This window comes from Budorcas taxicolor, chromosome 19 (genome assembly GCF_023091745.1).
Source record: "Budorcas taxicolor isolate Tak-1 chromosome 19, Takin1.1, whole genome shotgun sequence".
Taxonomy (NCBI): Eukaryota; Metazoa; Chordata; class Mammalia; order Artiodactyla; family Bovidae; genus Budorcas; species Budorcas taxicolor.
The window spans coordinates 51,234,084-51,260,363 of NC_068928.1; the positions used below are offsets into that span (position 1 = coordinate 51,234,084).

Consider the following 26,280-nt stretch of genomic DNA (forward strand, 5'->3'; position numbering starts at 1 on the left):
ACAGGGTGCCAGCTCATCACTGCTGTGAGTATAAATTTAGGAAGATTTTTTGGGAAGGCAATTTGGGTGGTTCTTAAAATTTTTTAATGTACATGCCTTTGACTTCTAGGTGTCCATCTTATAGAAATACTTGCATTTGTATGTACAGGGATCTCTGATACTTTCACTGGTAAAATCCTGTAAGCTGTCTACATGCTACTGTGGAAAAGAATGCCAGTCTACAACCTATTTTTTACCCTCTTCATCATCAACACAAGTTTAGCTGAGCACTGTTCCCAGTTTCCTTTGCAGCTAAGTCTGATCTTGCAGCCCAATTCTGACCTACGGGACATGATCAGAAATGTGTCCAAATTATAAGTGCTGCCCTAATGCTCACCCCTTCCTCCTTCCCTTCCCAGGAAAAAATGCAAACATGGCAGGCCTTTGACTGTACAGGGGGACTGGAGAGTTGTGTGATGGAAGGACTTGGGCTCGGTGTCATGAGACAATGCCACAGCAGGCCCAGATGGCCCAGAGGGACTGTCACAGACAACCTTGGATCCTAATATATCCAATATGAAAGGATCATTAAGCAAAAGGGGCCCATACTATAGAACACCATGCAAGGTTATTTATAGGCACTGACATGGAGGGATGTCAGAGGCCTGTAATGATTTTTAAAATGCAAGTATTAGAACCTCATATATAATATGATCCCATTTTGTGTGTAAAGCACCACATCCCCAGCACGTAAGTTGAATGAAATAAGAACTCAGCAGGCATGTGCTAAGGGGAAGGTCCTATAAATGGTGCTGAAAGAACATGGAACGGCTAAGGGCTGCTTTCTCTGACCTGGGAGGTGATAGGGGAGTGGGGGCTGGTAAGAAAGTGTCACATCTATTTAAGACCTCTTTTCTCTTGGAGCATTTTAGAATAAAAATAACTTGTATTTTTTAAAAGACAAAATGTACATAACTACTAAAAGGAGGGAGGAAAAGGGTAAGCTCTGGGGTTCACTATAATGTACATTCATTAAGTGTTTCATAACCAGCAGGTATCACATGTTATCTGTACAAGTATAAAGGCTTCAGCTAAGCCGCACTGGACAGAGCAGACACGAGTCAGTGCCTCCCTGGACACAGGAGGAAGAGCAATCCTCTCCAGCCCTCTCCTCAGCAGCCTGCCTCCCTTGCTGACATGCAGGCCCCACTGCTATGCGGGGGTGGGGGGCGTGGGTTGGTGAGGTGTTGAAAATGAATCCGTTAAGTGTGCAGGAACACCCCTACACTGATAGGAGAAAGGATTTTAGCACCAGCCTAGGAAACCATCGCATTTTTATATACCAGCCACACTCGGCTATTTATCTGCTTCCCACAAGGTTCTAGCTCAGCGACAAGTGGCCGCAAATGGCTGGGGCAGTTCTGACCCCCTTCCTGCCACCCCTTCATCCCCAGTACTGTCGGGAAAGGGTGATCATCTGTCATCTTTGCTGCCTTCTAGGTACAGCCCCACAAGACCCAAAGAAGGGAAGAAGCATGAAATAAAATATATTTTAAACATACTGAGTTCTGAAGTCTAGCCTTTGTAACTGAAATGTAATTTTTATATTTCCCCAAAATCAAAAGTTACTTTTTAAATTTCTGAGATACAAAGGTAATTAATGGTGATTCATTAAAATAATGAAGCACTAATCCATCAGGAAACGTGTTAAGCATTTTCCCTTCCATTCCCTGTGCCTTTTGCTGCCCCTGAAATGATTCAAGCAGAGTTGTCAGCCACTGAGTCCCACTGGAGGGCAGAACTGCCTCCATTCTCTAATGCCAGTCCAAGGAACAGCATGCAAGGAGCTTTCAGAATTGGTCTTCAGCCTCACGATTTTTAGTTGTGAGAGGGGATGGCATCCTAGGCTGTCCACAGGGACGCTTGGCCACAGAGAATGGCTTGGATCCATTCCTCCACACAGATGGGCTGCATGGTGGGCGCAGCCTCTGGAATGCCAGTTGAGGAGAAAGGGCCTTTGTAGCTGAGGTGGAGGCACCCCAGCCCTGTGGGCGTTTGGGGCTGGTCACTCGGTATGGGGCCCATCCCACACCCATACCCAACCAGGCACTGCCACGCTTGGCAGCATCCCTGGCCTCAACCCACTACCTTCTAACAACACTTACCCCTCTCTGCCAGTCGTGACAACCAAAAGGTTTCTGGCGGCGGTGGTGGTGGTTTAGTTGCTAAGTTGTGTCCAACTTCTGTGACCCATGGACTGTAGCCTACCAGCCTCCTCCATCCATGGGATTTCCCAGGCAAGAATACTGGAGTGAGTTGTCGTTTCCTTCTCCAGGGAATCTTTCCAACCCAGGGATCAAACCCACTTCTCCTGAATTGCAGGGGGGTTCTTTACTGCTGAGCCACCAGGGAAGCCACCAAAAGATCTCTGGATATTTAAATGTGCTCCTGAGAGGGAGGAAAGCCTCTTTGATGAGAACCTCTGCCTTTGAGGAGAGACAATTTCATTTAAAGCAGGAGCTGTATTCTGCAGTTTAGTAAGCCTGTAAAACTTGGAAGTCTGTGTCCCTGGAGGAATACAAAATCAACTCTATTGAACCACATGGAGGAAAGTGGCCTTTGAGAACTAATCCTTATTAGAACTTGAGCAGGTGGATCTCATTTCCCATCTCGGAAGGATCCTGGGGAGTCTGTCAAGCTTCAGCCAGAATCACGGTTTTGCAAACCTGCAAAGGGCAGCCAGCAGGATGCTGGCTGCAGCGAGTGAGCGGAGGACAGAAGCAACACTCAAAGTGCAACTATTTCTATCCCGTGCAATATCCCCATGTCTTCTAGGCCGAACCAACCTACACAAGCTGGAGAAGTCAACATCCCCTGCACCGAAGGCCACCTGGAACACTCCAGGGCCTTTCAGCAATGGTTTGGTTTCTCCCCCACCAAAAACTACAAGTACAGAGAATTCTTAACCAAAGCATCTCTCCTTTTTCTTGAAAAAAACATATCCAAGGCCATGTTTTCATTTCGAACAAAGAAAAAGAAATAGGTTTTAGATAATTTATTCATTACACTCCACTTTAGCTGTCAGGTTATATTAAACATCAAAAAAAAAAAAAAAAAAGCCACATGCTTCATCAGACTGTCATCACAGCTGAGTCAACCACAGAGGCGGCCGAGCACCGGGCCCCCAGACATGAGCTGGGAGGAGGTGCACTTTGTTCTCCAGGTAAAGCCAGCCACCTCCCAAGAAGTGGCTCTCTATTTCTGAGCAGATTCTAAGTTCAGACAGCCCTAACTCCCACTGGTTCAGCTCACGAGTTTTTGACTTCACACTAGGGCACAGAGACATCCATGCAGCAGAAACTATACTCTGAATGTCGGTTTTTTCTGGGCCAGTAACATGCAGTCCTTGGCACCGGGCAGCAGCAGTGAGCACACCTCCCAGTTAGCTCACGATCAGGAGGGTGAACAACCGACACACTTATGATTATCCAGGACACAAACAACCCTTCTGTTGGCTGATGGATTCTTTATCACTGAGTCACCTGGGAAGCCCTACGTTAGGTGCAACAAATGCGTTTTCAGCTTTTGGTATTTCCAAGTATGGTGTCCTTATGGGACAAAACCCCACTGTAACTGTACATCTGCTAAAGAGCTCAAAATATGAGTCAGGAGTCTTAGCCAGAGTACAATGGCATCCTCCCAAGGGTTTCTGGTAAAGTCCCCAAGGGTGCATGTTTCCTCTGACCTCACAGGCAGGAAGCCCAGGCGCATCTGCATGCGGCCACCTGGCTTTTCTCTGGATGGTAAAGGCATCTGCACGTGGCTGTTCTCAAGGAGAGCAGGGGAGCATGGGTTAGCAGAAGATTCGGCTTCCTTCTGAAGGAACCAGCAGCGGAGGTGATGGCCCAGAGATGCTAGGTATGGGGTAGTGGTACTTGTGAATCAAACACTCCAGGGTTTAAGTCACAAGCAAACTCCTTAAAACCCTTAAGGCTGAAGGTTTATTGGTTTTTTTGATACTTTCTCTGCCTTTCCTTTATCGTTGTTTAGTCATTAAGTCATTAAGTTGTGTCTTTTCAACCCCATGGGCTAAAGCCTGCCAGGCTAGTCTGTCCGTGGGATTTTCCAGGCAAAAATATTGGAGTGGGTTGCCATTTCCTTCTCCAGGGGATCTTCCTGACCCAGGGATTGAACCTGCATCTCCTGCATTGGCAGATGAAATCACTAAGCCACCAGGGAAGCCCTCTTTCCTTTATTACCGCTCAATAATTGTTTACCCTATGAGTAATTTTAAATAAATGTTATTTAAATAATAGAATGTATTGGTTTGGAAAAACTGCACACCACTATCAAATAGATATCTCTTATTCTGGTTTAGTATATAGTTCATTACTGAGTCTGTTGAAAGATAGATCATAAAGGTTTTTAAATGTGCTATTATCAAAGGATGTATTTGTGATTTTTTAGAATCAATATTTGTGCCAGACCACATTTAACATTTATTACAATTGTTACTTTATCAATACTAAGAGTATAGCAGTCCCCCTCCTTGAAAAAAGTTGGTAATTTTACTGTAAACTTGGTCTTTCCAGCATCTTTGTTTATGCTTGCAATGGCTGAAGACCATTAGAAAAAATTCCATTTCTTCAGGAGAAGAGTTAGCAAACTTTGGATGAGATCTTTATAAGAACTTTAAACTTTTTTTTTTTAATACTATTTTCTTGATGCTGAGACATAAAACTTTAGACCATATCTTAATTGATTTCTCAGATATTCTATATTTGAAAACCAGATTTATGGAGGAAGAGTTCTCAAGTGAGTGTGCATCAGAATGGCCTAGAGGGCTCGTTAAAATGCGGATCTCTGGGGGCCTCCCTAGAATAGGCTTCGCTAAGTCTTCAGTAGGGTGTGATAATTTGCATGTATCATAAATTCCAAGAATATCACTGCTACCATATTTTAAGAGCCCCTGGTGCAGACAGTGCAAATGCTGGGGCAGAGAACATTCACTTTCCAGTTTGAGTGTCACCTGTTCTTCCTATGGATCATGGAGAACACTTCCTTTTTCCATCCATGATTTAACATTTTACATGTAATGATCAGGAAACACTTTGCAGATGATACTTATATAAAAATATCCATTCATCCATGAGTTGACATGTAAGAAGAGTTTTAACTATGAATTCAATTTCTTTGATTGATCTAGGGCTACTCAGATTTTCGACCTCATTTTGGGTCATTTTTGGAAAGCTGTATCTTAAAAGGCATTTTCCATTTAAGTTGTTAAATGTACTGGTATAAAATTATTAACATTCTCTTATCTTTTCAATGTCTATAGAATATGTGGTAACATCTTTCATCCCTAAATGTTGTCTTTTCTCTTTTTATTTTGCTACCTAGACTTGTTAATTTACAGACGTTTTTCAAAAACCAAACTTTAGCTCCGTTAACCTTCTGTACAACCTGGTCTCTGTTTTACTGATTTATGCATTGTTCAACATTTTCCAGTTTTTTAAGGTAGACATTTATATTTTTATTTTAAGTCTTTCTTTCTTTCTGTATAAGAATTTAATAAGGCTATACATTTTCATATAAGCACTGCTATAGCTGCATCCCACAAGTTTTGACAAGTCATCTTTTCATTACTGTTTAGTCTGAATTATTTTCATTGTCCCCTGTCATTCCTTTTTTGATACATATATTATTTAATTTCAAAATACTGGAGGATTTTCCAGGTAGCATACAATTTCAGATTCTGTGGTCAAGGAATAGACTCTGTATGCTTTCAACCCTTCAAACTTTATTGAGACATTTATTTTTGTAAGGCAGCACAGGCCTTTCTCTTGTTCTATGGGCGCTGGGTGTAGGGTTCTGGTAACTGAGTCAGAGCAATTGATGGTCTTTTGAGTGATCTTTTTTTTTTAATTAGAAAAATATACCATGTCTGGAGTTTTCTTTGTGAGAAATTTTTTAATTATCAATTTTAACATTGGTTTTAACCTATCAATTACTGCCAGACTATTACTCAAATACTGGATATGTTTCTTTCTCTAACTGGTCCTGACAATCTTGCTTTATGTATCTTAAACTCTATTAGCCATCTATGCATTCAGGATAGTTATATCTTCCTGATGACCTGACTTGTCTGGTACATTGTCTTCATCTCTGGCAAAACTTTTTGTCTCAAAGTCTATTTTCTCATTAGTAATACAGCCACTTTGGCTCTCTTTCAGCTAGTCTTTTGTGATATACCTTTTTACATTCAAGCATCTCTCAGGTCTTCCTTGGTGGTCAGTCCAGTGGCCAAGACTCTAAGCTCCCAATGCAGGGGGCATGGGTTCAACCCCTGGGGAGGGAACTAGATCCCACATGTTACAACCAAGAGTTCACAAACCGCAAATAATAAGAGCCTGCATCTGTAACGAAGATCGAAGATTCTATGTGCCACAACTAAGACCTGGTGCAACCAAAATAAATAAATAAATGTAAATATTAAAAAAAGAAATACAGTGCATCCCTCGCTGACAGCAGAAAGTGTGATCTTGCTTTTTATTCAGTGCGACATAAACTTATAAAACACAAAGAATGAGGGAAGTTCTAGAGGATAACTGGTCTGCACTTCAAAAAGTCAATGTCCACTGTTCAGAAAATGGAAACACAAGTCATAGAACGGGAGGGACTCTTTTAAAAATGAGTATCTGATAAGCGACTTGTACCCAAATGTAAAAGGAACTCTTAAACTGAATGAGAAAACAAATAGTCCTATTAATTGATAGACGTGGGCAAAAGATATGGAAACCCCACCAAAGAAAACATACAGATGGCAGCCAAGCATATGAAAAGATGCTCAACATCGTATGTCATTAAGGAATTGCAAATTAAAAGGATATACCACGATGCACCTAATTAGAATGGCTAAAATCCAGAACACTGGCAACAACAAATGTCAAGGAGGATGTGGAGCAACAGGAACTACCATTTATTGCTGGTGGGAATGCAAACGACGCAGCCACTTTGGAACAGGGTTTGCCAATTTCTTAGAATGCTAAACATAACAGCCAGTCTAGCAGTGGCTCTCTTAGGTTATCTACCCAAATGAGAAGAAATCTTATGTCTATACAAAAATCCACACAAAAGTTTAGAACAGCATTATTTACAATTCCTCAAAACTGGAAGTAACCAGGATGTCTTTCACTAGTGGTACATCCAAATAGTGGAATCTTTTTCAGTGGTAAAAAGAAAATGAGCTCGCTAGCCAAGAAAAGACATGAAGGAAATTTGAATGCATACTCCTAATTGAAAAAAGCCAGTTTTAAAACACTACATTCTATATGGTTCTAACTATATGATATGCTGGAAAATGTAAAACTATAGAGACAATATGATACAAAAACATATTTAACCCCTATATGAAACGTATAATGGATCAAGACACACTAGGTTATCCCACAAAGGAAAGATATATTTAATACTAGAAAATCATATATCTTTCAATGCATTTCAAGTTTAAAGGAGAAAAATCATACCATCATCTAACACATACATACAAAATGGCTTGGGGGGAAAAGCAACATCTATTGATGACTTGAAAAAATAAACTAGGAATAGAAGGGCATCTTTTAAAAAATATTTGCATAATGTTGTGTTCATTTCTACCATACAACAACACTGTGGTGGTTGTGGTGGTTTAGTCGCTAAGTCGTGTCCGACTCTTGCGACCCCACAGACTGTAGGCTGCAAGGCTCCCCTGTCCATGTGATTCTCCAGGCAAGAATACTGGATTGAGTTGTCATTTCCTTCTCCAGGGGATCAAACCCAGTTCTCCTGCATTGCAGGCAGATAATTTACCGACTGAGCTATGAGGGAATCAGTCATAATTATACCTATATCCCCTCCCTCTTGAGCCTCCCTCCTTTCCCCCATCCCACCTCTCTAAGTCATCACAGAGCGCCAGACTGGGCACCCTGTGTGATACAGCAACTTCTCATCCACTATGCACTTTACACACAGCAGTGTACATATATTGATGCTACTTTCTCCATTTGTCCCATTCACTCCCTCCCCCAACTGTGTCCACAAGTCCATTCTTTACACCTGTGTCTCCACTGAGAAGGGCACCTTTTAATTTGATAAGGGCTTTTCTTATTTTTTATTCTTTTTACAAATATCTATAGCAAATATCATACACTGATGCAGAGGACGCACTCCTTTCAAAATGAGGAATGAGACAAGGACATGCAGTCACCACTCCACTCTCTGGGAGGTGCTGGTAGCACAGAAAGATACAAACAATAAACAGCAGGACTGGAAGGAAAGTAAACTGCTGTGATTTGCAAACCACATGGTAATCTGTTAAGGAATTTTTAAATATGTACAAATCATTAGGATCAACGAGAGAACAGCAAATTAGAAAGAAGGAAAGTGAAGTCGCTCAGTTGTCTCCAACTCTGTGACCCCATGGACCATAGCCCACCAGGCTTCTCCGTCCATGGAATTTTCCAGGCAAGAATACTTGACTGGGTTGCCATTTCCTACTCCAGGGGATCTTCCTGACTCGGAGATAGAACCCAGGTCTCCCACAATGCAGGCAGACGCTTTACCGTCTGAGCCTCCAGGGGTAGGCTAATTAGCAAATTAGCAGACATAAAATAAATGTACAAAAAAATCAACTGCCTTGCCACACACCCTGGTAAAAACTCACAAAACATAATTTTAAAACATTTGTAATCATGTGGCCAAGAAGAGCTACCCCTCGCCCGAGGTGAGGGGCGGTGACCCAGAGGAGCTACCCCACGCCTGAGGTCAGGGGCGGCGGCCGAAAGGAGCAACCCCACATCCAAGGAGCGGTGGCTGCACAGGCACAGGAGGGCTGAGAGGAGCTACTCCATGTTCAAGGTCAGGAGGGGTGGCTGTGAGGAGATACCCCTCATCCAAGGTGAGGAGCAGCGGCTGTGCTTTGCTAGAGCAGCCGTGAAGAGATAACCCACGTCCAAGGTAAGAGAAACCCAAATAAGACAGTAGGTATTGCGAGAGGCGTTAGAGGGCAGACACACAAACCATAATCACAGAAAACTAGTCAATCTAATCACACGGACCACAGCCTTGTCTAACCCCAAACTAAGCCATGCCGTATGGGGCCACCCAAGACGGGCGGGTCATGGTGGAGAGGTCTGACAGAATGTGGTCCACTGGAGAAGGGAATGGCAAACCACTTCAGTATTCTTGCCTTGAGAACCTCATGAACAGTATGAAAAGGCAAAATGATAGGATACTGAAAGAGAACTCCCCAGGTTGGTAGGTGCCCAATATGCTACTGGAGATCAGTGGAGAAATAACTCCAGAAAGAATGAAGGGATGGAGCCAAAGCAAAAACAATACCCAGTTGTGGATGTGACTGGTGATAGAAGCAAGGTCCGATGCTGTAAAGAGCAATATTGCACAGGAACCTGGAATGTTAGGTCCATGAATCAAGGCAAATTGGAAGTGGTCAAACAGGAGATGGCAAGAGTGAATGTTGACATTCTAGGAATTAGCAAACTAAAATGGACTGAAATGGGTGAATTTAACTCAGACGACCATTATATCTACTACTGTGGGCAGGAATCCCTTAGAAGAAATGGAGTAGCCATCATGGTCAACAAAAGAGTCCGAAATACAGTACTTGGATGCAATCTCAAAAATGACAGAATGATCTCTGTTCGTTTCCAAGGCAAACCAAATAATATCACAGTAATCCAAGTCCATGCCCCAACCAGTAATGCTGAAGAAGCTGAAGTTGAACGGTTCTATGAAGACCTACAAGACCTTTTAGAACTAACACCCAAAAAAGATGTCCTTTTCATTATAGGGGACTGGAATGCAAAAGTACGAAGTCAAGAAACACCTGGGGTAACAGGCAAATTTGGCCTTGGAATATGAAATGAAGCAGGGCAAAGGCTAATAGAGTTTTGCCAAGAGAACACACTGATCATAACAAACACCCTCTTCCAACAACACAAGAGAAGACTTTACACGTGAACATCACCAGATAGTCAACACCAAAATCAGACTGATTATATTCTTTGGAGCCAAAATGGAGAAGCTCTATACAGTCAACAAAAACAAGACCGGGAGCTGACTGTGGCTCAGATCATGAAGTCCTTACTGTCAAATTCAGACTGAAGTTGAAGAAAGCAGGGAAATCCACTAGACCATTCAGGTATGACCTAAATCAAATTCCTTATGATGATACCGTGGAAGTGAGAAAGAGATTTAAGGGACTAGATCTGATAGACAGAGTGCCTGATGAACTATGGACTGAGGTGAGTGACATTGTACAGGAGACAGGGATCAAGACCATCGCCATGGAAAAGAAATGCAAAAAAAGCAAAATGGCTGTCTGGGGAGGCCTTACAAATAGCTGAGAAAAGAAGAGAAGCGAAAAGCAAAGGAGAAAAGGAAAGATATAAGCATCTAAATGCAGAGTTCCAAAGAATAGCAAGGAGAGAGAAGAAAGCCTTCCTCAGCGATCAACGCAAAGAAATAGAGGAAAATAACAGAATGGGGAAGACTAGAGACCTCTTCAAGAAAATTAGAGACACCAAGGGAACATTTCATGCAAAGATAGGCTCGATAAAGGACAGAAATGGTATGGACCTAACAGAAGCAGAAGATATTAAGAAGAAGTGGCAAGAATACACAGAAGAACTGTACAAAAAAGATCTTCACGACCAAGATAATCACGATGGTGTGATCACTCACCTAGAGCCAGACATCCTGGAATGTGAAGTCAAGTGGGCCTTAGAAAGCATCACTACGAACAAAGCTAGTGGAGGTGATGGAATTCCAGTTGAGCTATTTCAAATCCTGAAAGATGATGCTGTGAAAGTGCTGCACTCAATATGCCAGCAAGTTTGGAAAACTCAGCAGCGGCCACAGGACTGGAAAAGGTTAGTTTTCATTCCAATCCCAGAGAAAGGCAATGCCAAAGAATGCTCAAACTACCGTACAATTGCACTAATCTCACACGCTAGTAAAGTAATGCTCAAAATTCCCCAAGCCAGGCTTCAGCAATACGTGAACTGCGAACTTCCAGATGTTCAAGCTGGTTTTAGAAAAGGCAGAGGAACCAGAGATCAAATTGCCAACATCCGCTGGATAGTTGAAAAAGGAAGAGCGTTCCAGAAAAACATTTATTTCTGCTTTATTGACTATGCCAAAGCCTTTGACTGTGTGGATCACAATAAACTGTGGAAAATTCTGAAAGACATGGGAATACCAGACCACCAGACCTGCCTCTTGAGAAACCTGTATGCAGGTCAGTTAGAACTGGACATGGAACAACAGACTAGCTCCAAATAGGAAAAGGAGTACATCAAGGCTGTATATCGTCACCCTGTTTATTTAACTTACATGCAGAGTACATCATGAGAAACGCTGGGCTGGAAGAAGCACAAGCTGGAATCAAGATTGCCGGGAGAAATATCAATAACCTCAGATATGCAGATGACTCCACCCTTTTGGCAGAAAGTGAAGAGGAACTAAAAAGCCTTTTGATGAAAGTGAAAGAGGAGAGTGAAAAAGTTGGCTTAAAGCTCAACATTCAGAAAACGAAGATCATGGCATCTGGTCCCATCACTTCAGGGCAAATAGATGGGGAAACAGTGGAAACAGTGTCAGACTTTAGTTTTGGGGGCTCTGAAATCACTGCAGATGGTGATTGCAGCCATGAAATTAAAAGACGCTTACTCCTTGGAAGAAAAGTTATGACCAACCTAGATAGCATATTCAAAAGCAGAGACATTACTTTGTCAACAAAGGTCCATCTAGTCAAGGCTATGGTTTTTCCAGTGGTCATGTATGCATGTGAGAGTTGGACTATGAAGAAAACTGAGCGCCAAAGAATTGATGCTTTTAAACTGTGGTGTTGGAGAAGACTCTTGAGAGTCCCTTGGACTGCAAGGAGATCCAACCAGTCCGTTCTAAAGGAGATCAGTCCTGGGTGTTCTTTGGATGGACTGATGCTAAAGCTGAAACTTCAATACTTTGGCCATCTCATGCGAAAAGTTGACTCATTGGAAAAGACTCTGATGCCGGTGGGGATTGGGGGCAGGAGGAGAAGGGGACGACAGAGGATGAGATGGCTGGACGGTATCACCAACTCAATGGACATGAATTTGGGTGAACTCCTGGAGTTGGTGATGGACAGGGAGGCCTGGCGTGCTGCAGTTCATGGGGTCGCAAAGAGCCGGACACGACTGTGCAACTGAACTGAACTGAACTGACTGAACCACGTCAAAAAAGTATAACGTGTCCAGGAATAAATCTAAAAAATGATACAAATGTTTATGAAATTATAAGATACCACTGATGCACACTTTGAAAGAGCACAGTTTGGAAAACTCAACAATATAAAGATGTTGAGTCTCCACGCCCCACACCATTTAATCTACTGATTTGTAAGCTGATTGAGTATTTTCATGGAAGATCAACAGACCAAAAAGAATAAAGCAGGGAAACTCACCTTCCCAAATATCAGGAATCACTGAAAACCTACACTGATTAAAACAGCTAACTGGCATAAAGGGAGACCCAAGGAACAGAGCAGAGAGCTCGGAAACATAGCTACTCACTAAGCAAACCTGACTGAGTCCAAAGCTGGCATTAAATGGTTAATGGATCCACTTGAAAAAGAAAAAAGAATTTGAAACCCTACTTAAAAGTATGTGCCAAAATTAGTTCCAGGTAGATTAAAGACCCAAATTAATGGACAAAAATACACTTCCGTAAAAGAACACATGGAATAGTTCAGTGACCGTGGCATAAGGAAAGTCTTAAGAAGATACAAAACCCCCACATCCTATGAGAGGACTGAACAGGGGCCACTTCAAAATAAAGAAAGCCTGTCCACTAAGGGATATCACAAGAGAACAGAAGCAAACAGACAAACCCAGAAACCAAGCCATAAACTCAGGGACATTTGCAACTAACAAAAACAGTAAAGGGTTACTGTCTAGAATACAAAGAATTCCTCCAAATAAGTAAGAAAAAGACACAATCTAAGTGAAGAACAGGAGACACCACTGCAAGAGGGGGAGCCTACATGGCCAACCTAGAAACCGGAAGGCACCTGCATTTGGTTTTGTGGAAATAAATTAACTATTGATGGCTCCACAGAAGCTACAGGTGAATAGGATCTGCAGCCAAAATCCAAAACTTAAAGATTTTCTTGTAAAAAGATAAATAAATTGGATTCAAGGGAAACTTTTATGGTGCACCCACCTTGTTGAAGACCCAGATCTCGCCATTAACAGTGGGCCTGGGCACCCCATGGCCGTTGTAGTGGAAGAGGACCCGCTCCTCCTTGGCATTTCGGCGTAAAGACGTGCAAAGCTTCTTTACTTCATCCACAGTCGGATCAAGGCTCTGCTTGTACCGCGCCTGTTGCAAGAGACAAAGATTAAGAAACTTACCATGGATTCATAAGAATACGTAAAACCTAAACTCCATCCTTTACTCCGAGTTTGCATTGAATGAACGCTGCACAAATGACCTCATGTCTCTCCATCTCCAGCTGGGATAATGCCTACTTCAGAGAGGTTGTGAACATTCATTTACTCAACAAATATTTATTGCGAAGATCCCATGAGATAAATAAGTAATGCCTGCCACACAGTAACACTAGTAAAAGGTAGCACCACTGTGATATCAAAAATATTTCTTAGAAGCATTGAATCTCTTTGGAAAAACACTGGAATGTGGAAGAGGCAACTTACTTAAACACAGAAATCTGTAACACATACAGCGGCAAGGGAGAATAGTTTCAAAAAGACAAGGTAAGAAAGCAAAATGCCCCTCTCTTGCTTAGTCATATTTGCCCAGCTTAGCCCCCTCCCCCTACTCCTGCCTGGACCCTTGCTGATGAACCTAAAGAATACACAGAAATCAATAGCCATATATACACATACACACACAATCGACAGATAGTTAAAGGACACAACTGTAAGGAACTCCCACTTCTAAGGCAACAAAGAAGATTAAACTTAACAAGAAATGCACAAAACTCTGAGAAGGAAATTTTATAAAACTCTCCTGGAAAACAGAAGGAAGCACGAACAAACTGGAGATGCTCCCAGCCTGGGGAAGATGCACCCACATTCTTAAGACATCAGTTCTCCCTAGGTTAAGAGTCCACAGTTTCCAATAAATATAACAACAAACTATTTCACGGAGCTGCTATTGAAGTTTGCATGGAAAATAAACATGCCAGAACAGCCAGGAAAACACTGAAAGGAGAGGTATGAGGAGTCCTGATCACCGAAGTTTCGACCTCCTCTGGGCCTCTGTAAGGAATCAAGTGAGGATCGGGGCCCAGAGAGACCAGCCCGCCAGGGAGCTACTGAGAGTCCAGAATTAAGTCCAAACATGTTTCCTCATGCAGTCACAATGTTACGAACACTGATTTTATTTCATTAGAAACTGTGCTGACACCAAGAGAACCTGAGTCTGCCCCCTCTGCACAGCTATCCAGCTAGGATGTGTGAAGTCCTGGTTCCAGTGAAAGACCATTCAGTGCCCCCCGAGGTTAGTCCTAAACAAGAGGGTTGTTCTCCCCTACCACACATAAGGTCACGGGGTTGACATTACTCGGAGACATCAGTAAAGTTGGGGATTCGTTATTTCTGACCTTGGCTCCATCAAGGTCTTCTCCTGTGGGATGCAAAAAATGATTCGGCCTCATTTTCTTACCTATCGCCCAGAAAGGACACATTAATCGACCAGCATGAAAGGCAGTACAGATATTAATAATATACCTCCTGGGGCTTTATGGGAATTAATTAATATTTTTAAGGGCTTTGAAATGAGAAGCACTAAATTAAATGTCACTACACCACGTTAAGGTTTTGTTTCAAAACAAGAATGTCCAGGATAATGGCTCCCTGGCTGGAGGAAGTGCCGAGGCACAGGAAGCACCTCACCATTTGGGAGATTCGTGACAACTGTAGCTGGGCATATGAGATGGCAGTGTGAGTCTCTGAAATACTGCCTACCGTGCTGGGCATTGCTAGTGTAAGTCCAAACCTCAAGACAGAATAAAATACAATGGTGGACATTTCGGGGGATGTGAGAGAGGAAGAGAACAGAAGACGGTACAACGGGAGGAAGGAGGAAAGGAAAACTGGCCCTGGGCTTAGTGAAGGGGCTAGAGCTCCAGACTTCACTTCCTTCCAGGTCTGTCTCCTGCTAACTCTAAATGCTAACAAAGCTAACAAAGCCTAAGCAGACTCTGCCTTCCCTGCGGAGGCGGCCCCTCCTCCTACAGATTCCAGAGGCTACCAGTGTGGGGGCGGGGTGGGGGGTGACTCTGCTTCAAGACGCTCAGTGGGCAGCGGAGGCCCTTCTCCATCTGGTGAAGCCACGCATGGCACTGCTGTTGTGCCTGCAGGAGAGTAACAGCAGGGCCCGGGGAGGAGCAGGGGCTCTGCTGGGTGGTCTCACACCAGAACCCCATGAGGAAGAAACCTGCGCTACCGAAGCGGCACTGCCTGTGCTCCTCTGGGGTTTCTAGGAAAGAGTACTGTGCATTACTCGACTGGGAATGTGATTATGAATAACGTTATTTCCATCCTTCGATGGCAATAAGCAATACCTCAAGTTCAGAACCAAGAAACAGAAATGCCTGAGAGATTTTCTCAGAACTGTCCAGGAGGAATAAGCATACTGTTGGATTTTGGGCTGCTTCTGCCTCTGTTCTGGGGTCTTGCTAAGATTTCACCCTCGCCCTCTCCTTCCCAACTAGGAACAAAGGCTTTCAGGAAGCTGCTGGGCAGGGGGAAGGTCAGGTCTGCTCAAAGGACAGCTGTCTCAGGTGGTGTCCCATGTAAGAAAACTCCAAGCCCTTGGCAGTTCAGGAGCTTTATGCCACCACTTCTCATAAAACACTTAGTGTGCTACAGCCCTTTGCATCCTCACCATCACTACCGAGGCCAAGCCACTGAAACCACCACCACCACCACCACCATCATTATCAGCACCTCCAGAACCAACACCATCGTCACATCCCACCACCATCATCAGCACCACATCCCTCTCCCCTCCTCTTCTCTCCCCTCTATCTGCTCCTCTCCTCTTCCCTCAGATTGCTCTGACTGTCGTCTCTTACCTCTTCCCAGGTCCATCCTCCTCTGTCAACCCTCTAATGTGGCTGTGACTCAGCTTCTCTTCTTTTTTCACACTACATGCTCCTCCTGGGCAGCATCTCTTAACAAATCCATGGCCGAATTCCTTGTCGTGCTCCACATGTGCCCACCCTCCGGGCTCCCGGCCATAGTCACCGGCATCGGTCTGTACTGAATCACTCAACCAACACCCCTCGGGCCTGTCCTTTTCAATGCTCTCCTTCTCACCTCTCCTTCATCCAGTAAGCTGAACGTGTGGCTGTACCACCTCTGCCTTCAGCAGGGGTCAAACAGCCCCCAACTCTCCCTAGGATTCCAGACCATCCTCTCCAAGTCTTGCCATTCAGTCACAGCCTTCCCGCTCAAACACACAGCAATCAGGCCACTTGCCCCTGAAGATCAAGTCCTCAGTGGGGGTGTCTGCTGCCCCCAAGATAGCCACCATGCCTGACCATGGCACAGACACCTTGGCCACCCCATCCCCACAGCCCTCTGCTCAGCCAGCATATCTTTCCCAGGGCTCCTGAGCAAGCTGTGCCCTTTCACACAGACCCCAAAGCTACTCTGTTGTTAGGGAGAATACAAGGCGAGGTGTCGTGCAGCTCAAGCACACTGTCCAGTCCATTTGCATGTCTTATTTCTGTTGAAATGTTTTCACTATTTCATAGTAAGATGCTATCCTGTACAGTTTTTTTCCAGTGTTATCATTGTAAGACTGTTCCCTCAGCCCCCAATCTTTTAATAGAAAAACAAACAAACGAAAACCAACAACTGTTTACCTTTTAAGTTGAAACGGAAAACTTGAGTCCTTGAAGTGCAAACAGGAGGCAGGACCCTCCTGTAAACAGGTGTTCAGTCTATAAATCCCCACCCCTCACCCCGCCAGAATCCACTCAGCCCTAAAGGAAGTCACAGACACTGCGCTGGCTCTGAGCGCCACACCTATGGAAACAGGTGCAGTTTTCATCTAAAATGTAACCATAGCCTTCCCAAACTCATCACCGAAAGGTGGATCAAAACCATCTCATGAAAAAAGAAGGCAGCCCAGAGCCCTTCAGCAGAGCGGGAGCAGAGCCCCTAGCCCAGCCTGCAGGCCTCACCTTGGCTTTCATGCTTATGCACCTGTGCAGCCTGAGTCTGGTCACTCAGTACAGGTAGAACTAAGTTTAGTTGCTTTTCAGAAATAAAAGGGAAGTCTGGAAACAGAAGTCTCCGATCATTTTCCAATTGGCTCCCACCTTTTCATATTATTCTGGAATTTTATGTCACATACAGAGATAGAATGTATAAGCCATCATACTGACCCCTTCGGAGGTCCCTGGCTCTGAGAGTGGCTGACAGATTAGGGCCATTCCACCTGCCCAGGTCATCACTAGAATAAGAGGCTCACGACACGTGCTCTGCAGAGAGATCTGATCTGACTTTGATTCATGTCTGCCTCAACAATCCAGGGCCCCTTTCTACCATTCATTAAGTAGTCATTTATTTTTTGTCTTCTAAGAATCTCTTTTCTTGACTCATAGTCCTCAAGGCTCCAGCACAGACTGTTCTAGCAATCTGCTCCACCCACTTCACAGTGTTAGCTGAGCAGCAGACACAAATATTTTCAGGTATCCCACCACCCACGCCCTGCCAAGATCTGCCAAGGGCAGTGATGTCTCAAAGGAGGCTTTGACTGCGTTAAGACAAGTGACTGAACCACCTCACCACAGCCCGCCCTAAAATCAAGTTCCAGTCCATTTCCAGGCCTGACAGTAAAGCCACCAGCTGACAATGCTCCATCGAGCCTCCAGGGAAAGACAGGCTGCAAGCAGGCCAAGTTTCAGTGAGGTCCCTTGGAAAGTTCTGGAGTCTTCCTGGTCACCTCCTGTCCACTCCCTCAGTACCCACGACAGCTCTACGGTGGCCTCTTTACCCTGGGTCTCTGTGCTGCCTCCACCCCTCCCCACTCAATACTGGAGATGAGTCGCACAGGAGTAAAGGTGTGCCCAGTGGTGAGTCCCTCCCCTCTGCAAGAGCAGGGGTCCCTGATACAGAGGGCTTGGGTTCATCCCCAGATCAGTGATTTACCAGCCATTCAACTTGGGAAAGCTCACAAACCCAACCCAATTTCCTCCTCCATAAAACAACTAAAATTCTACTGTCCCTGACTACTCCCCAGGCTGCGGGGACCACATGAGAAAGTACATGTCATTAAGCTGGAGGACATGGATGGAGCCTGGCACTGGCGCTGTACTTCTGATGTGCCAGCCTCCTGACCTTCAGACCCACTGTGCAAAGTAGGCGTTGTCATCATACCTGTCTCACAGATAGGGAGCTGGGGCACAGAGAGGTGCGGCAACTACCACGAGGTCACACAGCTGGCACGGGGCCAGCTGACTTCAGAATGGGCCCTGGGGGGTGGGGGGTGGGGCAGGGCCCATTTTGAAGTCAGGAGCATGGGGACATCCATGGGAACTTGGAGACCAATGGTGAGCTTTCTTGTGTTGCTGCAAACTGGGGACAAGCAGGGAGGAGAAAGACAGACCAGCTGTCTCTGGCCATCCTCGCGTGCCGGCATCCTGTCGTGCTTCAATATGACCCCTGGGCTCTGACACCCCACTAACAGGAAGGCCTTCCTCTCAAGAAGGGCTGATAGCCTGAGTACCTGCCTTGTTTGAGCAGCAAAGATGGGAACTGCTTGGGAGACTGAGAATAGCTTTAGTCACTCAAGGCTACTGATTTTTCCAAATAATTCCACATCAGCACTGACTCCCTCCTTAGATTAATGCCAGACTACCTCCAAGCAATATCAATAACTGCTAGTGACCTAGAACAGTCAAAATTTACTAATCTGCCTGGTGGGCAGAGAAGGAGAAAACTCAGAATGTAACAAGCTGTATGCAGCAAGTGGAGGGGGTGGGAGAGGGGAGACTGAACCTCAGTCCCTAGGGCCAGGGCATTCACTGGATACAGGAATATGGGCAACCCAAACCTGCAGTTGTGCTCTGAGCCACTGCTACAGCTGCAGAGAACTTCTGGAAATAGCTCATATATGTTATGTTTAGCAGGAACAAAATGAAAAAAGGGAATAAATAAATACCTAGCAGAGTGAGGAGGAAATAGGTATTATTAAATGGTTGCCAAACTAGGTCAGGACAGCGGTCTGCTGGGGTGTGCCCATCACCTCGAGCCAAGCTGGAATTCACTCAGAGAAACAGCCACCAAACTGACTCATGAGAAGGTGTCCCTGCTTTATACTTCCTACCATCAGAGTCCACTCTGAGTCAAGCACCAAACAGGGCTGCCCCACGGTCCAGGAGCCAACAGGGGGGTCGAACTCTCAGAGTCTGTATCTCCAGCTAGTCTATGGCCATAAATTCAAACTTTCATCTGCCATAAGAAGCATTCTTGCTAACCCTATTCATTTACTTTTCAAAGAAATTTCTCATTTCTTATTAGATTTCTTATAATGTTCAAGATCATGTCTGTAGAGATTAGTCTGATTTCTTCATGGAGGCTCAGAAATCTGTGCGTGACAGGACAGGATGAGCTGCTGGCTCCAAGACAGCTCTGGAGGACCCCAGTGACCTCTGAGCAGGGCCCCAGCCTCCACATTGAAAGTCGAAGAAGTCTGCCTTCCGGGTCTGCGCTCATCTGCTCCACAGAATGTTTTCTAGAATACTAGTTTGGATAATTTCATCGCCCCATGGCAAAATGCCCTGGCTTCTCTCCACTCACTCACCAGTACAACCTGATTTCCACCCTGAGTGGGAGCAGAGCGGCTGTGCTGTAGCGCCCAGGCCTCGGCATTAGAGCTCCCAGGGCCAGGGAAGCCCTGCTGGCAGGCACGTGTGGGTGAGAAATGCTGAACGCTAGCACTGAAGGGTCACTATGCAAGGTCAGAGTAACTCCTGGTGTTTTCAACATGCATCTTCCCAATAAGGACAGTTTTACATGAAATCTATAAAATCACTGCCTCTCTTTCCTTTATGTATTATTCAATAACAATTTTCTCTTCCTTCCTTAATTTGCAAAAGAGGCAGGAGAGAACAAGAAGAGCTGGTTTAGTATTCAAAGTCCAGAAACAGCAACCACAGCTTTGAGATGGGGTCTGAGTTCACTTGTGAAATAAAAGGCTCGTGTGGTCTCTGCAGACATGCTTAGACTCTCCCCTCAGTGGATGTGAGAAACACTGTTGTCAACAGGGAGCAGTTCTGTCCCCCAGGGCACATTTGGTCTGGAAGTAGGCTTGGCTGGTACAATGAGGGGTGGTGGTAGTTCTCTTGGCATCTGATGGGTAAATGTCAGGGAAGGTGCTAAATACCCTACACCTATGCTCACAGCATGTGGGGACATTACTGCCACAAAGATAAATTATCTGGCCCAAAATGTCAACACTGCTGGGTTTGAGAAAGCCTGCTTTAGAGGGAAAATATGAAGCTTTGATTTTAATGAGGACACACTGATTCTAATCTAACAAAGTGAAAAAAAGCAAGGTGAAGAAAAATGTATTTAATATACGACCATTTATCTAAGAGGGTAACAAATGTGTGTAAATATATATACATTATATATGCATATACTGTTCAATATATACTGCTCAGCAATACGTGAACCGTGAACTTCCAGACGTTCAAGCTGGTTTTAGAAAAGGCAGAGGAACCAGAGACCAAATTACCAACATCCGCTGGATCACTGAAAAAGAAGAGAGTTCCAGAAAGACATCTATTTCTGCTTTATTGACTATGCCAAAGCCTCTGACTGTGTGGATCACAATAAACTGGAAAATTCTGAAAGACATGGGAATACCAGACCACCTGACCTGCCTCTTGAGAAACCTGTATGCAGGTCAGGAAGCAACAGTTACAACTGGACATGGAACAACAGACTGGTTCCAAATAGGAAAAGGAGTACGTCAAGGCTGTATATTGTCACCCTGCTTATTTAACTTCTATGCAGAGTACATCAGGAGAAACGCTGGGTGGAGGAAGCACAAGCTGGAATCAAGATTGCCGGGAGAAATATCAATAACCTCAGATATGCAGATGACACCACCCTTACGGCAGAAAGTGAAGAGGAACTAAAAAGCCTCTTGATGAAAGTGAAAGAGGAGAGTGAAAAAGTTGGCTTAAAGCTCAACATTCAGAAAACGAAGATCATGGCATCTGGTCCCATCACTTCATGGGAAATAGATGGGGAAACAGTGGCTGACTTTTTCTGGACTCCAAGACTGCTGCAGATGGTGATTGCAGCCATGAAATTAAAAGACGCTTACTCCTTGGAAGGAAAGTTATGACCGACCTAGACAGCATATTAAAAAGCAGAGACATTACTTTGTCAACCAAGGTCTGCCTAGTCAAGGCTATGGTTTTTCCAGTGGTCATGGATGGATATGAGAGTTGGACTATAAAGAAAGCTAAGCACCAAAGAATTGATGCTTTTGAACTGTGGTGTTGGAGAAGACTCTTGAGAGTCCCTTGGACTGCCAGGAGATCCAACCAGTCCATCCTAAAGGAGATCAGGCCTGGGTGTTCATTGGAAGGACTGATGTTGAAGCTGAAACTCCAGTACTTTGGCCACCTGATGCGAAGAGCTGACTCACTGGAAAAGACCCTGATGCTAGGAAAAATTGAGGGCAGGAGGAGAAGGGGACGACAGAGGATGAGATGGTTAGATGGCGTTACCGACTCAATGGACATGAGTTTGGGTAAACTCCAGGGTTGGTGATGGACAGGGAGGCCTGGCGTGCTGCAGTTCATGGGGTCGCAAAGAGTCAGACATGACTGAGCAACTGAATTGAATCAAACTGATATTGTTTAAACGTTTAAATGATTACCTACAGAAGAAAGGGGGACATAGGACGGCAAAGACGGGAATAGAAGCCAGACTTGGATCCACCTGTCAAAGCAGGGAACATGGGTTTGATTCCAGGTCTGGGAAGATTTCACATGCCATGGAGCAACTAAGCCCATGCACCAAAACAACTGAGCCTGTGTGCCTAGAGTCTGTGCTCTGCAACAAGAGAAGCCACAGTGAGAAGCCCACTTACCACCACTGGAGAGTAGCCCCCAATCGCTGCTGCAACCACAGAAAGCCTGAGCAAAGCAATGAACACCCAATGTAGCCAGAGATAAATAAATAAATACATTTTAAAAAATTTTAAGCAGTTCCTGAAAAATTCTAAGTAAAATGAGACAAATGAACCTAATTGTGTGTTCAACTGGCTACATAACCAGGCAGACAGGGACTCTTCAGTGTGACTCTATCTACACCCTGATATCAGAAAGAATGGAACACACTTCGTGTTCAGTTGGCAGTAATGGTAACAGATACAGCTTTAAGACCCAGGGGATTAACTAAAAAAACCCTGCAGTCCTGAAGCTGAGTCAGCAAGTGCTCAAAACGCATTCCGTCTTTAAAACAGAGAGGAAGAGCACATGGTAGAGACTGGGCATGAGCAGCGGGCACCTTCGGGCTCAGGTTCAGCTCTAGGTAACAATGCCGATTAGAGGGAACCAGTGAACCCTGGGGACGCGGCTGAACTGAGGCCTGGAGCAGAGGATGTACAGGATGAGTACACAACATCCCGTCTGTCATACAAGATAGGAAAGAAGTGATCAAAGACTTCCAGACCTGTGTCAAAGAGAACCAGGAGCCAATTTAAAGAGGCTTTAAGTGGCCAAAGAGAAAACATGAGCATCAATGATTAACAAACGCAACAAACTTTTATTGTACATGCAAGATAATGGAATGCATACCCCGTACCTGTTACCTCTGGGAGAAGGGCATTCATTATTTTGCAGTGGGGTAAAAAAAAATAAGTATTCATATTGGCTTTCCTATATGAGCTATATCCCAAGATACCCAAATAATAGATGAGAGGAAATTCCTCTTCTTAGCAATATACGAGTTAACGGACAAAGGGGAATAATAGAGCACCACCTTTTTACAACCTCCAATGGATGGGTCCAGGTAATGATCGCCAGTGGCTGCTAACTTTACAGAGAGATACAAATCATTCATCATACATATCCTAAAGGAAGTACAGAGCATCACCTATGGAGTGTTGTGTCCCCAAAGCTCCCTCCAACTGGAAGAATCTGGTCAATCCTGAGGGGTGAGGGAAGGGTTGGCAGAATTCAGACTTCAAGGAATTCTATAGGGCATATAACCTGATTACTTCAATCAATATTTGCAGGAAGAAGCAGAGATGGATAACTGGAACAGGATGAGAGAGGGGCTTTTAGATAAATTCTATGGATTAACGTATCTATCTTACGTTCTGATTCAAATAAACAAACTGTGTGTGTGCGTGCGTGTAGTTTTTTAAAGTCATAATTACCTTCAAGATACACTGAAATATTTACAGATGAAATTATATGATGTCTGGGATTTGCTTCAAAATAAGCCAAGGGAGCGGGTGGGAGAGGGGGGTGGGTGGTGGCATAGATGAAAGAGGACTAGAACAAGCTGATAACTACTGAAGAGATGGGGAGATATGAAAATTTTCCACAATAAAAAGCTTTAAAATTAACAAATGAATAAGCCACAGAAACAAACAGGCAAACAAGCAAACAGCATTTCAAAATGTTGCCATAATTAAAATGGAACTCCCCGAGAACTGTTTTTATGCATAACTTAATGTCAAAATTGGCTATTTTTGATTAAAGTTTGCTTATATGAAGTATTTTGGACAGACATCTAATGAAGGTGTTCAGACAGGTGAAAAACTCATGTGTTTTTACCAATAATCTGAAAGATTAACATACCTGGGAAAAAAGTTTCATAAACATAACACAGATATTAGGATGTCTCAGAAACCCTTCTCGTGTTTCATACAAACAAGGAAGTATAATAATGGTTCAGCTTACTCAGAACTAGTGCTGATTTTTCACCGTGGGTCACATTTCCCAGCTGACCAACAAATGCTGTTTTGCGCAGCCAGTGCCTCTAACGGGGTTGACAAAGCATTCCAGCCACATCATCTCCTCTGTCTGCATTACAAAAGCACTCATCGTCCTGCACTGGAGGCTAGACTCTGGGAACAGGCCTGTACCCCATCGTGCTCATTAGAGGCCAGCAAGCCAGGGGAGCACAGGACAGTTGGGGCACAGGGCCCGTGGTCCCCGCCAGGCAGTCTGTGGGTTCTGTGAGTAAACAAGGGACTGACCATCATGCAAGCTGAGGTGCGTAGCAGTGTCTCTAGAAGCAATGCTGCCATGCAGTTTGTGCTGTCTGTGAGTGAGAGGAGTATCAGCTGGCCTGGGGAGGTATCCTACTTGCTTTTAAGGGCGAACTAAGGAACACAACAAAGGTCCGTCTAGTCAAGGCTATAGTTTTTCCAGTGGTCATGTATGGATGTGAGAGTTGGACTGTGAAGAAAGCTGAGCGCTGAAGAATTGATGCTTTTGAACTGTGGTGTTAGAGAAGACTCTTGAGAGTCCCTTGGACTGCAAGGAGATCTAACCAGTCCATTCTAAAGGAGATCAATCCTGGGTGTTCATTGGAAGGACTGATGCTAAAGCTGAAACTCCAATACTTTGGCCACTTGACGCGAAGAGCTGACTCATTGGAAAAGACTCTGATGGTGGGAGGGATTGGGGGCAGGAGGAGAAGGGGATGACAGAGGATGAGATGGTTAGATGGCATCACCAACTCAATGGACATGAGTTTGAGTGAACTCCAGGAGTTGCTGATGGACAGGGAGGCCTGGCATGCTGCGATTCATGGGGTCGCAAAGAGCCGGACACGACTGAGCGACTGAACTGAACTGAAGGAACACAAAATGTGAGATAATCAAATAAATGTTTATAAATACTCAGAGTAACATTTTTAGGCAGTCATGCCCACAATCAGAAATGCCACTTGCTAATACTTACCTGGCAACCCCTCAGAATGGCAGTGGCCAGCTGCTGTTTTGTATAACAGGCCACTACAGGGCCAGCTTCACCCAGAGAGGGGCTTCTGTGTGCACCACACAGCCCACTAACCCTCCTCACCCCCAGGGCTCAGGGCTGGGGAGCAGAGGCTGGGCTTCAGCATCTCTTGTCCAGTCAGGATGCAGCCATGAGCTGGCAAAAGACTACATTCTTGCCACTGCCCTAGAGATACATCTAGACTCAGGAATAGGAACAGAGAAACTAATAAAACAAGATGGGCAGTGAGTCACACTCGCTGCCTTCCTCGCCCCTTTGTCTCTCCGGCTCAGCACACCTTGTCCCACCAGAGAGGCTGGTGGGGAGGAAGAAATTTTCCTTTACCCTTCTAGGTCTTTCTGACTGGACTAAGAATTAAACTGACGTGACTGTTTAACAGGAGAAAATCAAACAAAAGTTTAATACCACATATACATGGGAGACGGGCTACCCGGGTAGTGCAGTGGTGAAGAACCTGACTGCCAATGCAGGAGACACAAGAGACTCGGGTTTGATCCCTGAGTTGGGAAGATCTGGAGGAGGAAATTGCATCCCACTCCAGTATTCTTGCCTGGAAAATCCCATGGACAAGAAGCCTAGTAGGCTACAGTCCATAGGGTCACAAAATGTTGGATATAACTGAGTGACTGAGTTCACACACACAGTACATGCATGGTAGAGACCCAGGAAAACTGAGGAACTCACTAAAACAGCTGAAGCCCTCACCTCAGTTTACCATCTTCAGCTAAAGACAAGAGAGAACGTTGGTGGTGGGGACTTCAAAGGCGAAGAAGGCAATTCAGGCAGAGACTAAAAAGTTAATGTTTGGTAAACAAATGTCTACTGGGCCCTGCATAGACAATGGGATACAGAGAGGGATTTAACAGACAGACTTTGATGGGTTCAGGTTTATACTGTACTTATCTATGGGGGTGGCTCCCTTCCTCTAACAGGGAAGCTTCTCGTTCCTCTAACTGAATCTCCAGTCTTAAGGTTCAAGGGAAGGTCTAAGTTTCTTCCTGAGTCTTCTGGGCATCGGTCATCCATTGCTCTCAGTTTAAAATAATCTGCATGCCAAAGAGACATTTGGGGGTGGCAAATTTTGTCCTCCTACAAGGCTGAATGTTTCCAGGCATCAAGCCCAAGCAGGGAGACCTGAGGACAAGCCAGCTGAAAGGCTTCTCGAACAGTTTTCTCACAAAGAGAATGGCTGTTCCTCCTCCTTTCTCCCTTTGAACACAACTCTA

At 44.6% G+C, this 26,280-nt stretch overlaps 1 protein-coding gene across 3 annotated transcripts in view; it reads right to left on the reverse strand.

Moving 5' to 3' along the window:
* The window catches only part of RPTOR (regulatory associated protein of MTOR complex 1), a 327,706-nt gene that overhangs the window by 175,268 nt on the left and 126,158 nt on the right, over positions 1–26,280 (reverse strand). For all 3 annotated transcript variants that reach the window (XM_052657407.1, XM_052657406.1, XM_052657405.1), the window contains exon 4: positions 13,240–13,398. In XM_052657407.1, the coding sequence (XP_052513367.1) occupies positions 13,240–13,398 (159 nt within the window). The remainder of the gene's footprint in view (positions 1–13,239; positions 13,399–26,280) is intronic.